Source organism: Electrona antarctica (assembly GCF_951216825.1).
Source record: "Electrona antarctica genome assembly, chromosome: 6".
Classification (NCBI taxonomy): Eukaryota; Metazoa; Chordata; class Actinopteri; order Myctophiformes; family Myctophidae; genus Electrona; species Electrona antarctica.
The window spans coordinates 54,388,001-54,401,209 of NC_136811.1; the positions used below are offsets into that span (position 1 = coordinate 54,388,001).

The window sequence follows — 13,209 nt, forward strand, 5'->3', positions numbered from 1 at the left end:
ATCAGTGTACAGTACACATCAATCAGTGTACAGTACACATCAATCAATCAGTGTACAGTACACATCAATCAGTGTACAGTACACATCAATCAGTGTACAGTACACATCAATCAATCAGTGTACAGTACACATCAATCAGTGTACAGTACACATAAATCAATCAGTATACAGTACACATCAATCAGTGTACAGTACACATCAATCAGTGTACAGTACACATCAGTGTACAGTACACATCAATCAATCAGTATACAGTACACATCAATCAGTGTACAGTACACATCAATCAGTGTACAGTACACATCAATCAATCAGTATACAGTACACATCAATCAGTGTACAGTACACATCAATCAGTATACAGTACACATCAATCAGTGTACAGTACACATCAATCAGTGTACAGTACACATCAATCAGTGTACAGTACACATCAATCAATCAGTATACAGTACACATCAATCAGTGTACAGTACGCATCAATCAGTATACAGTACACATCAATCAGTGTACAGTACACATAAATCAATCAGTATACAGTACACATCAATCAGTGTACAGTACGCATCAATCAGTGTACAGTACACATCAATCAGTGTACAGTACACATCAATCAGTGTACAGTACACATCAATCAGTGTACAGTACACATCAATCAGTGTACAGTACGCATCAATCATTGTACAGTACACATCAATCAGTGTACAGTACGCATCAATCAGTGTACAGTACACATAAATCAATCAGTATACAGTACACATCAATCAGTGTACAGTACACATAAATCAATCAGTATACAGTACACATCAATCAGTGTACAGTACGCATCAATCAGTGTACAGTACACATCAATCAGTGTACAGTACACATAAATCAATCAGTGTACAGTACACATCAATCAATCAGTGTACAGAACACATAAATCAATCAGTATACAGTACACATCAATCAGTGTACAGTACGCATCAATCATTGTACAGTACACATCAATCAGTGTACAGTACACATAAATCAATCAGTGTACAGTACACATCAATCAGTATACAGTACACATCAATCAGTGTACAGTACACATCAATCAGTATACAGTACACATCAATCAATCAGTGTACAGAACACATAAATCAATCAGTATACAGTACACATCAATCAGTGTACAGTACACATCAATCAGTATACAGTACACATCAATCAGTGTACAGTACACATCAATCAGTATACAGTACACATCAATCAGTGTACAGTACACATCAATCAGTATACAGTACACATCAATCAGTGTACAGTACACATCAATCAGTATACAGTACACATCAATCAGTGTACAGAACACATAAATCAATCAGTATACAGTGCACATCAATCAGTGTACAGTACGCATCAATCAGTGTACAGTACACATCAATCAGTGTACAGTACACATAAATCAATCAGTATACAGTACACATCAATCAGTGTACAGTACGCATCAATCAGTGTACAGTACACATCAATTAATCAGTGTACAGAACACATCAATCAATCAGTGTACAGAACACAGAAAACGACAACGTTTTACTTTGCTCTGAGAGCATAAAGGGATTATTATTATTATTATTAATTATTATTATTATTATTATTATTATTATTATTATTATTATTATTATTATTATTATCCAGATCATGTTTGAGTCCTTCAATGTCCCTGCCATGTATGCGGCCCCCCAGCAACTTCTGGCTCTCTACTGCTCTGGTCGGACCACTGGTAAGATGAAAACTGCACAGTTAAACCTCAGTGTTAAAGTAAAAATACGTTTTTCACACTTTTAGACCACATCCCTGGTCATCATGGCATAAATAACAATGGATGCCCAAAAAATGAAAAATTCTAAATGTTGTGTATTTTTATATAAAAAGTCCATACAAATCGAATTTTAATTACTTCCTGAAAACGAAAACGTGCTGCATGATGATGTGTCGAAGCCCACATCAATAAAAGCCAATAAAAATGAAGCTCACCCGTTTGATTCCCATCTCCAAACACAGGTGCTTTTGATTACAAACTACTCCGTTTTTAATCCTATTCAAGATGACATCCAGACAGTGTATTACTTGGTTTAAACTTCAGCAGCACGCTAAAATATGTATATTGGTTGTGTACAGGCTAGAGATAAGCCCCTGGCTTTGCTGCCGTCTCTCTGTCACTTTGTAAACAAACACGGAAAAAAAAGTATGTGGACCATGGTATGTGGACCATGGTAACATTGATCAATTCTTGATAAAAAGCTTCTAATATATTATTTAGGCCCCACAATCTATAAATCTCACACTATTAAGGCAACCGGCCGGTTCCACGCGCTGCACAAAGTGCCCTTTTTTTCCACTTGAGCACCTGCCCCTCTAAATGTCTGTGCACGCCACTGGTCGTGCATGAGACGGAGAGACTGGAGGGATGCGACGCTCTGACTGGTTCCAAAACTTTTCAGAAGTGTTTGAGGCTAAAACTTCAAAATAAAATGCCCAAATGAACCATTTCACCCCGTCTTTAACACATCTGTACTCTCAGGCTAACTGAGGATTTGACCGATGACCGGTCGGTGCTAGCTTGCCATCATCGGTATGTGTGAATGGGGGACGTGAGGACGCTGGCGTCGACTTGTTCGCCACTTCACCTCACAATGTATGAATGAATGGACCATTGTAAAGCTTCAGTGCTTAGAAAAGCACTATAAAATGCATTTTTTTTAATACTCAATCACCGTAGAGGTCGTCTTTTGACTATTTATACTTGTGCCCTCGTCGCCGAGATCGTCTTTGGACGTCTTTTTTAATTGTGACTGTAGGTCGCATTACTATGAAAACCTTCATTGCGAACGCAGTGTGCATTTACTATGAGACCCAGCAGATCACGTCTGTGTGTCTGTGTGTGTGTCTGTGTGTGTGTGTGTGTCACGCTGTAACACCACCCGCCCACCACCAGAGGCCACCACCAGAGGGCGCAGCTGTATCACACACAAAAACACACACACACATGCACGCACGCACACACACACACACGCACGCACGCACACACAAAAAACACACAAAAAACTTAACTTAAAAAAAAACTTAACTTAAAAAAAACTTAACTTAAAAAAAAAACTTAAAAAGGAAAAACGCACACACACAAAAAACTTAACTTAAAAAAAAACTTAAAAAAAAAAAACCTAAAAAAGAAACACGCACGCACGCACACATACACACACTAAAAAAAACATTTAATTTAAAAAAACTTAACTTAAAAAAAACCTTAAAAAGTACGTAATTTATTCTAATTGTTGTTATTGCAATTTACGAGCTGCGTTCGCTTCCCGCGTTTGCGCGTCTTACTTGTAGTAATGTAATATGAAATACTTCAAAAATCTTATACTCATTCTAATCTTTTGTATTTTGCATCCAAATTACAAAGAACAAAGAGAATTGTGCTCGGTATGTGATAATACTTGAGTGTATCTCAAATCTCATACATTTTTGTTTCACATACTATATACAACTGTTTTTTTATGGACAATAAATATATGGGAAAAAAACACCCAACTAAATAAGTTTTATTTCAAACTGCTTTATCACCTGGGTCAAACACCCGTGACCTTAAGCTGGACTTCTTGAGAACCCTAACAATTACCGTTGCTGTAATTTGGATTACAGCAACTCCCCCACCGGAATTGCATACAAAGAGGCAGAAGCAATGGTTTGGTTTGGTTTCCCAACCACTTGGCACATGTGAGCCAGATTCGGATTTCCATCCTCATCCGACCGTGCTACTAAAATGTGCCTATTCATTCTCCTGTCATCCTGACCAGAGGCATCAAGTGGAGAACATTTAGTCACATACAGGTCACTCAGACCTTCGATATGGACTCCACCTCCTCCTCAGTAACAGTACTACTGTCAACCAGCTCTGCCACCTCCACATCACTCTGCTCAGCAATGAGCTTTTCTTTAGACAGGGGCCCTGTCACAGGGCCACACCTCCTGACTCACCGCACAGGGACACCTCTGCCTTACATGGGGTAAGGACCTGCTGCGTCTCCACTGAAACCACGTCTGTCCCACCCGCAACAGCCACATCAGTCCCACCCTCATCTAGATCCACAAGAAAACTCTCACTCAAGTCAATCTCCTCATTAAAGGACCACTTTTCAACATCTCTTCATATAATTGGTCCTCACTAATGTTCATGATAAAACACAATTTTTTCCTACTCAGTCTGTGTCTCATAGGAGGGCTTTGGGCAGTTCGGACACCCGTCCACCAGTGACATCATCATTAGGCAGATTTTTTTTTAAAACAAGATTTGTTTTAAAATATATTTAGATTTTTATTATCGTGAGAACGATGGCTTCAACTTTTGCATTGCAACTTTTCAGGAAAAGAAAGTCTGCCGTTTCTATTAGCTTGGATTCACCATCGATGATGTCACTGGTGGACAGGTTTCTGAACTGCCCACAGCCTTCCTATGAGACACAGACTGAGTAGGAAAAAATGGTGGTATTCTATCATGAACATTAGTGAGGACCAATTATAGGAAGAGAAGTTGAAAAGTGGTGAAGTGGTCCTTTAAAGCCTGCCAGTTCCTCAGCTACAGAACAGGTGCCCACGCATGAAGCAAAAACAGTTGGCACAGTCATGTCGACATCTTGAAACATTCTGCTACCATCAAAATCAACAGAGAGAGGAGGAGGAGCCTGACCAAGCTCCACCTCACGCAAGTGGATGGCGTTCTTGGTCTCCTCCTCAAGCCATACAACTTCAAGCCTAGCATTTGCTTGGACATTTAGCATTTTGTTTGAGCTCGTCTAAATCAATACACATCATTTCAATCTCGATCTCCTTTAGACGAATGAGATCCTGAACAGACTTTTCAACCCAAGACTTGTTTAGATTAGCATGAAATATTTGTTCTTCCAACTCCAGACGCTTCATTTCGGATTAAGGTTGGTGAGGGATGCGTTAAAACGACCAGATTAAGGTTGGTGAGGGATGCTTTAAAACAGCGCAGTGTGAAGGCAAACCGCAGCAAATTAAATATGCAAGAATGATGCAACTTCTCCGCCCATTCGGATCGACTCTACCGAAGTATAGGTGTGAAAAACTGTGAATATGACCTTGAATTAACCTCTGTTTCTCCAGGTATTGTGGTTGACTGTGGTGATGGTGTGAGCCATGCTGTTCCCGTCAAGGAGAGTCTCGTTGTGCCTCATGCCATCAAGAAGCTGGACCTGGCTGGCTGTCAGGTGACTGATTATATGATGCAGTTGCTCAATGATAGAGGCTGTGGAATCACTGCTGGTATGTACCATTCTGGGGGCTCATACACACGTATCAAACACCATCAAACAAATGTTTGGTCTATTTTCTCTTTTTTTCCCTTTTTTTAACACTCCGATCGCCCGGGGTTATTTAATCCATTAAATTATAGCGCCCAACCGATTTATTTATAGCAACAGAGCACTTTTACCGATGGACCAGAAGTTATACCAGATGTGGCTGGAGCAGCTAAATGTAGCCAAAACACTCTAACGGCAATCGACAACAACGGGAGGCATGATTAAATCTAACGCGACTGGACAGCGGGGGCCCATCTAACACAGGATCTTTTCTTAGAATTGGACGGGATGATTTAGATCACGACTTATTAACGTTTTAAGATTTTCGTTGTCGTCGGCTAAACAGGGGGAACATTTTCGATGACGTCACAGTGTTGTGCAACATCGAGGATTGCGCAACAGCCACTCCTAGGCTGTGGAGCGATGCGGTTTTCATATCAATAAACTTTGTCTTTTGGATAAAACTTCGTCCTGGGCATCGGGTGTTACTAACTGAAAGGACGGTGAACTTCGTCCTGGGCGATCGGGGGGCCGCCGCAATGCTTTAACAATGTGAGTCACATGGTTTGACCAAACATTTTTGTTTGATGTGGGGGAAGGGGCAGAACACCATCAAACAGAACACCATCAAACACAAATGTTTGGTCAAACCATTGTGGCGGCCATTAAAACATTTTGTTTGATGTTGTGGTGGGACTGATGCTTAATTTGCTCTGTGTGGCGTGCGTGTGTGCTGCACATGCTCCTATAGGCTATATACTTTTCTGTGCAAGGAAAGGAAAAGCATGCGATTGAGAGGAATGTATAAATATTGCAAAAAGGTCTATTTTTTTTCCTGGTCCATTATTTTCCCATGTAGTAGCTGATCACGCATGCACGCACGCACTGTGAGAATGTGAATATCTCTAATCTCTTCCTTTACAGGGGAGCGTGAGTCGGTGTATGACATGAAGGAGAAACTGGCGTATGTGGTGCCGAACCACCCGCATATGCAGAGCGCAGCCTCCTCTTCCTCACTGGAGAAGAGCTACAAGCTGCCTGATGGTCGGGTGATCACCATGGACAACGAGAGGTTTCGCTGTGCTGAGATCCTCTTCCAGCCCTCTATCATTGGTTAGTACAGTACACTACCAGTACAAATGATGGTAGCATTTGCCGTAGCACTTGCTCTAGCCGCAACAACCTTACAGGCGTATGCAGGGCTGCCAACCTTCAAAAAAAGGCAAGAGTGAGACTTTAGTGCCATGATGCGTTCGGCCGCAGGAATACAGACATCCCACCATAGATAAAAATCCTAAAATATATGAACATATATTTTTATATGCCACATACAGTATGTATATGATTAACATGTGGATACCTGTAAATATGAGCTATACAGTATATCTCTGCTGTTGGAAAGAAACCAACTAACTCCAAAATGTAAAGTTTTCAGGAAATTAAAATATATGAAAACCTTAATCATCATATTATGACAAATATATTTCCTATAAATCCACATACTGTACAGTGGATATGCATATGAACCTGAATATGGCATACGGGTATACAGTATATATTCTGCATATAGGCTAATTTGCCATACATAGCCTATACTATATTGTATACTACTGTATATGTATATGGTCATACAGTATATATTTCCTTTCCGTTTGGGGAGTGGGAAAACACCCCTATTTTAAATGCATCAGAGCAGTGGTTCTCAAACTTTTACCTGTCTATAATATTTTGCTTAAACTGCAAGAGAAAAGGATAGCTAGCATATGATGCTGAATGATAACCCACCTTTTGAATAGCATTTAACACAATGAGTAAAAGAGTTGCACCAGGTGAATGAGAGATGGTGACGCTCCTATTGGTCATATTTGTGTTTCCTATTCAATATCCATATTGGTTTACATAGTCTGATAAGGCTCTACATCATGTCACCTCATAGCCCTGGTCCAGTGCTTACAGCGAGTCTCTCACTGACGCCCTGTGGAAGCCTTCCACAGCCCTCTAGCAATTGTCTCACTCCCGTGCGAGGGTTTACAATTCCCAGCAAATAAACAAAACTACGTAACTACTCACCGACACAAAGCCTGCTAGACCTTAAGGTAAAAGTCTATTCTCGAAGCTGGGAAGCGTCTCAGGTCCCCAGCTTCTCTCTAAAATGCACTTTGAGCCATTTTAATACAGCAATGTACCGGACCGGCAACGCCAAGAGTCATTTTTCTACTACGGCATTTCCGGGTTTTGCCTGCGCCGATCTGTTTCGGATTCATTTTATTTAATGACTAAAATAGTGCATTTTAGAGAGAAGCTGGGGACCTGAGACGCTTCCCAGCTTCGAGAATAGACTTTTACCAAGGTCTAGCAGGCTTTGTGTCGGTGAGTAGTTACGTCGTTTTGTTTATTTGCTGGAAATTGTAAACCCTCGCACGGGAGTGAGAAAGTTGCTAGAGGGCTTCCACAGGGCGTCAGTGAGAGACTCGCTGTAAGCACTGGACCAGGGCTAGTCACCTCAGTGGAACATTCTGTCTGTCTTGTCGGTTTGTTTGTGAGTCACACTGTATGTCTGTCTCTCTTGCACACACACACACACACACACACACACACGTTTTGGATGTGTAGAACATAGATTAATCTTAAAATCTGCTGTTGTTGTTCCCCGACGTCAACATGGGAGACTGAGATAGCATGACGATGACTCTCACAAAAGAGCAGACGAACACGCATTTCTGCTTTTCACTAACAGTTAACGGGAGTGGGTCTAGAGCCAGGGGAAGGCTATTCAGATGAAAATGATTTAAATCCCTTTGTCGCTCAAATACCGGCTGAAGTGGATTTCTCAGCGGTGCATGAGAGAAAGTATATCGCGCCTTAGCCCTGATACATGACTGCCATGTCATCATGATGATTATCATGGCAGTCATGTATCAGGGCTAATCGCGCCTCTGCTCTGCTTTGAGCCTCTCTGATGCACTGCTGAGCTGCTCCTCTAGAGACACAGCACCCTATAGCGTACTCATAGTTTCATTGTACAGATATTATTCTGCTGTTAGACAGATATTAGGTTCTTAACCTATTATCCTTTATGTAAACCATGCTGTAAACGTAAGGGAGGAGAGGTCCAAGAGATGTTAAAAGAGAGATGTTAAAACAGACTCTACGCATAGACTCTACGTCGTTGCAAACAAAAGCCTTGTGTGGCAGTGCGTCACCGCCACCTAGTGACCGGCATGCACACTACAGCGTGTTCAGTCACTGTGCTTCTCTGTTTAAAGCATATAGTTATATATAAAAGAGACGTCACCGGATTTCTCCTCCCATCCACTTGCATTGAGTTGCTCACCCAGTGCATAGATATCTATGACCCAGTGCATGAGGATATTTCACCCCTTTTTCCTGGTTGGAACAGAGTGCATTGCATAATAACATTGCATAATATATTAAGCATAATTATGTTGAATGAATCCAACAACAGGATAAAATTCCCTCTGTCTCTCCTGCTCAGGTATGGAGTCCATGGGGATCCATGAGATGACCTACAACAGCATATGTGACAGTGACCTCCGTAAGGAAATGTATGAAAACATCGTGCTGTGTGGCGGCACCACCATGTTACCAGGCTTCGCTGATCGCCTGCAGAAGGAGATGACTGCTCTCGCTCCTTCCTTCATGAAGGTCAAGGTACGAGGACAGTCATATATCTATTTAATTGGTTGATATTCATTGCTGATGGGACATTATGTGAACTATGGACATTCTAAAGGAATACATTTCTGTAAAGGACATTTCTATATTAAGTGAAAATTGAAAATGGACATAATAATAGCATGACGATGCAATAAGAAAACATGGGCTACATGACCGTCTCTGTCTCACATTATTCTGTCTAATTTCACAGAGTACAGAGATCGACTACTATCAAATCAAATACGTATACATGGTCACCTTATTGGGGCCTGTTATACACACACACACACACACACACATGGTCTGGTATGCGTTGAGCCGATGACTCACAACACAATCGGCTATTTTGCAACCAAGTGTAATCAGGCATTAGGACAAACATTTCAGATGACTTAAATATGACTAAAACCCAAATGGAATTTTATTCAATCGAATATGACTAACACTAAATCAAAATATGCTGTCAGAATCAACTGTGCTCTCCCTGCTCTCCAGGTCATTGCGCCTCTGAGGAAATACACTGTGTGGATCGGTGGTTCCACCCTGGCTTCTCTCTCCACCTTCCAGAAGATGTTGATCAGCAAGCAGGAGTATGAGGAGTGCGGCCCCTCTGTTGTCCACCACAAGTGCTTTTGAGAGACAAACCATCCACCCATCAAATGTATGCTTAACAACCAAGAACATAGCAAATATCAGAATACAAAGACAACAACAAAACAATATATAAATCAAGTAATTAGTGAGCAGTCATATCTAGGGACCTCAAAACCTACTCTAGCGAAGCCTTTAACCTGGAACTGCAGAATCTGGATTGGTCCGATGAGCTCAGGAGCACACTAGTCGAAGTAGCATGGCTTGGCTTTAAAACCAAATTTGCATCAGTACTAAACAACATGGCTTCTTTGAGAACCAACAGGGTCAAAACTCAAAACCCCCTCGGAACCATGGATGAATTCGGACATACTGACTGCAATGAAAGCCAGAGGCAAAAAATGCTCTGAACTTCTTAAATGCAAGTCCAAGCTAGCCAATCGCTTCGACAGTGATCTCCAAAGTCCAAACCCAACTGGGCATCCTAAAAAGCCAACACAACAAGCTAAGAAACATTGTAACTGCCATGACCAAATCAGAAAAAAGTAACTTTAACAATGATAAAGCCGAGGAAAACAAAAACAATCCCCAGGAGCTCTGGAAGCTACTAAACAACCAACTAGAATCTAAAAACTAGGTTTACAAACATAAACATCAAATCGAACGACACCCTCATCACTGATAAGCTAGATGTGGCCAACTACTTTACAAACATTGCAACAATGCTGGTTAATAAACTGCCCTCCCATTCTGGGCGTTTTGGTGTAGAGCACATCAAAGCCTTCTACAAAAACCTAGGTGTTTGTAAAGATGATTTTAAAATGGCAATGGTAACAACTGAGGAGGTGCTCAAAAAACGGAATGCCCTTCAACCCCACAAGGCCACTGGCCATGACAATATTCCCTCTAAATCTCTATAGCTCCAATCATCACCCACATAATATACTTCTCCATCAAACAGGGACAGGTCCTCCAAAGACTTCAAACTGGCCAAAGTAACCCCCCTGCACAAGAAAGGGAGCAAATTAGACCCCGGCAACTACCGCCCTGTTTCTATTCTAAATGTATGTACGAAATCCAATCTGGCTTCAGAACATCCACTCCACTGACACATTCCTACTCTATTTGAGCGACCACATCAAACAAGAGGTGGATGCTGGCAAATACTGCGGCATGGTCACTGATAACACTGATAACACTGATAACAAACTATCTTTACACCTGGGAAAAACTGAATACATTCTCTTTGGTTCAAATAGTAATCTCAGCAAGGCATCAGCCTTGCCGCGAGAAATTTCCTACCTAGGTTCCATCCTGGAGGCAAATCTTTTCGGTGATAAAATGGCCACCAACGTAATCAAAAAAGTCAACCAAAGAACAAGATTCCTATACAGGATCTCCTCACTGGTCAAAAAAACACCTTGAAGACCCTAACAGGAGCCCTAGTACAAGGTTTCTATGACTATGCATGCACCTCTTGGTACCACAGCACCTCAAAGGCCCTTAAGACAAGGCTCCAGACTTCCCAAAACAAACTGGTCAGGTTACTACTTGGCCTCACTCCTCGAACCCACCTCGCCCCTGCCCATTTTGACAGACTGGAATGGCTTAGGGTTGACGACAGAGTACAGCATCTTGTAATGGGTCTGGTCCACAAGATTGGTTACACCACCAAGATACCCATGTACCTGTCTAAATACTTACCGCAATCCATGCCACCGGTTACAATAGAAACGCTGGCCAGGTGCCAAAGATGAGGGACAAATAAAATAATAAATAATCGTGGGCGCATCCATGTGCACATCGCGTGCACGTCAGATAAAAAAATAAAATAAAATAAAATAAAGATTTAAAAAATAAAATAACGTAAAATTACATCTTGGCACAGGGGGTTTTTACTGCCTAAAACGTAACCAAACGTTCCTGGCACAGATTGTAACGAAGTACACACCCACAACACCATGAGGGAGTGCAACAAACCATGTGCACCCAGATTCGGCACAAACAAGGGACTAAATTAATTTCGCTCCTATGCCACCAAAATGTGGAACGCCCTATCAACAGTCATTAAGACCCTTGACTTCTTCAAAACTGCCCTCAAAGGGCACCTCGGACGGCTGCAATTCAAAACTGGCCCCCGTAAAACCTGAATCCCCCACCCACCCCTTTTCCCCTCACTGTATATGTTTGTTTTTTTCCCTTTTTACCTCCTCTATGATGATTTCCTGTTTTTAGCTATATAGAAGACTATATTTGTACGTCTCTAATTGTTATGATGAATTGAACATGGTGGGCCCTATTGTAAACAAGTGTAATACTAATACTTTATGGTGTCGTCCACAGTTAACAGTTTTGTATTGCGTTGTCCTTGAAATGTACTGTAATTCTCCAATCTGTTAATACATTCATCAATCAATCAATCAATCAATGTGCGTCTCAAAGTATATTTACTTTACTGGCAGAATCGTGGAAGATTTCGAATATTTGGCGGTCCTGTTTTCATTTTTCACTGCATCGGTGGTTGTTGCAATCATAGAAATATAAAGCCCCTTCCGGCTCTGGAGCATATGTGCTCAAGGGATTTGAGGAGTGCCCCGAGATTAGTCACAGAGTCCATGTTCAGGTTTGATAAGTCCCGGAAAAGTCGGGCTGTGATTGGCCTCACTTGAGTGGCAGCATGACGTAGCGTCCCTTGCATTAGAATAGAGCATAGCAGTGGGCGTGGTTTTCTGGACCCACTAAAAACTCAAATTTTTCCCATGGAGATCTACACAAATATTTATATCAATTATTCTAAGCCTAGAATCAAGCCATCCCGGAACGTGGTGAGAGACAGAGAGATCATTTTGTGACTAACAACGACATCGTTAAAAACGTTGACGTCGTCGCGGCGTGGGAGCCGGTTGTCACGGCGAACGCATGTCGTGACGTGGCTTCTAAGTCGTGACGTGCCGCGACGTACAAGCCATACGCTGCGATGTATAATGTATACTGTAGGTCAGGGAGGAAAGGGGAAAGGCTGCCTTTTGGTGCTTTTACATGCCGTGGAGTTGTTTTCGGGCCGCCGTTTGGCCACGGAGAGTACCACGACCGCGGGTTTCGGGACCACCGCATGTGCCTCTTCGACCCGCGTCCGTGGACCTCTAGGGGGTCCCTGTGAGACGCTCTTTTGCGGAGACGTTGCCTTTTTTGACAGCTTCCAATTTTCATCAGAGAGACATAATGTGCAAAGCTCTAGGTTTATGGAATTCATTGTTCACGGATAATTTTAGGCTTCACGACTGTATGTAATAAGTGTCCTATATTCTGCAGAAGTGAAGAGCTATTTTCTCCATTCGAATACATGTTTTGTTATACCGAAGGTGTTTGTGTAATTTTTATTTGATATAGAGAACGGGGTAAGATGAGCCAGCGGGTACGTTGAACCACCCCCTTTATCTAGAAAACTAGAAAACTGTGTTGCCATGTGACCTTAAATCTAGTAAACATCCATCATGTACACCTGGCTGTGAAGTTGGGAAGCACATGGGGAAGGTAGAAAACATTATTTTACACAAAAAACTGTTTTATTTAATTGTCTTAATATTGTTTA

The 13,209-nt window shown here is 41.7% G+C and overlaps 1 protein-coding gene across 1 annotated transcript; it reads left to right on the forward strand.

Moving 5' to 3' along the window:
• Positions 1–1,662: 1,662 nt before the first annotated feature.
• On the forward strand, positions 1,663–12,940 carry LOC306925166 (actin, plasmodial isoform-like; the record flags this gene model as incomplete). Its single annotated transcript, XM_079503856.1, has 5 exons — positions 1,663–1,744; positions 5,152–5,310; positions 6,273–6,461; positions 8,845–9,020; positions 9,522–12,940. The coding sequence occupies 5 exons, from the start codon at positions 1,663–1,665 to the stop codon at positions 9,660–9,662; spliced, it is 747 nt and encodes a 248-aa protein (XP_079359982.1). The 3' UTR covers positions 9,663–12,940.
• Between the last annotated feature and the right edge of the window lie 269 nt (positions 12,941–13,209).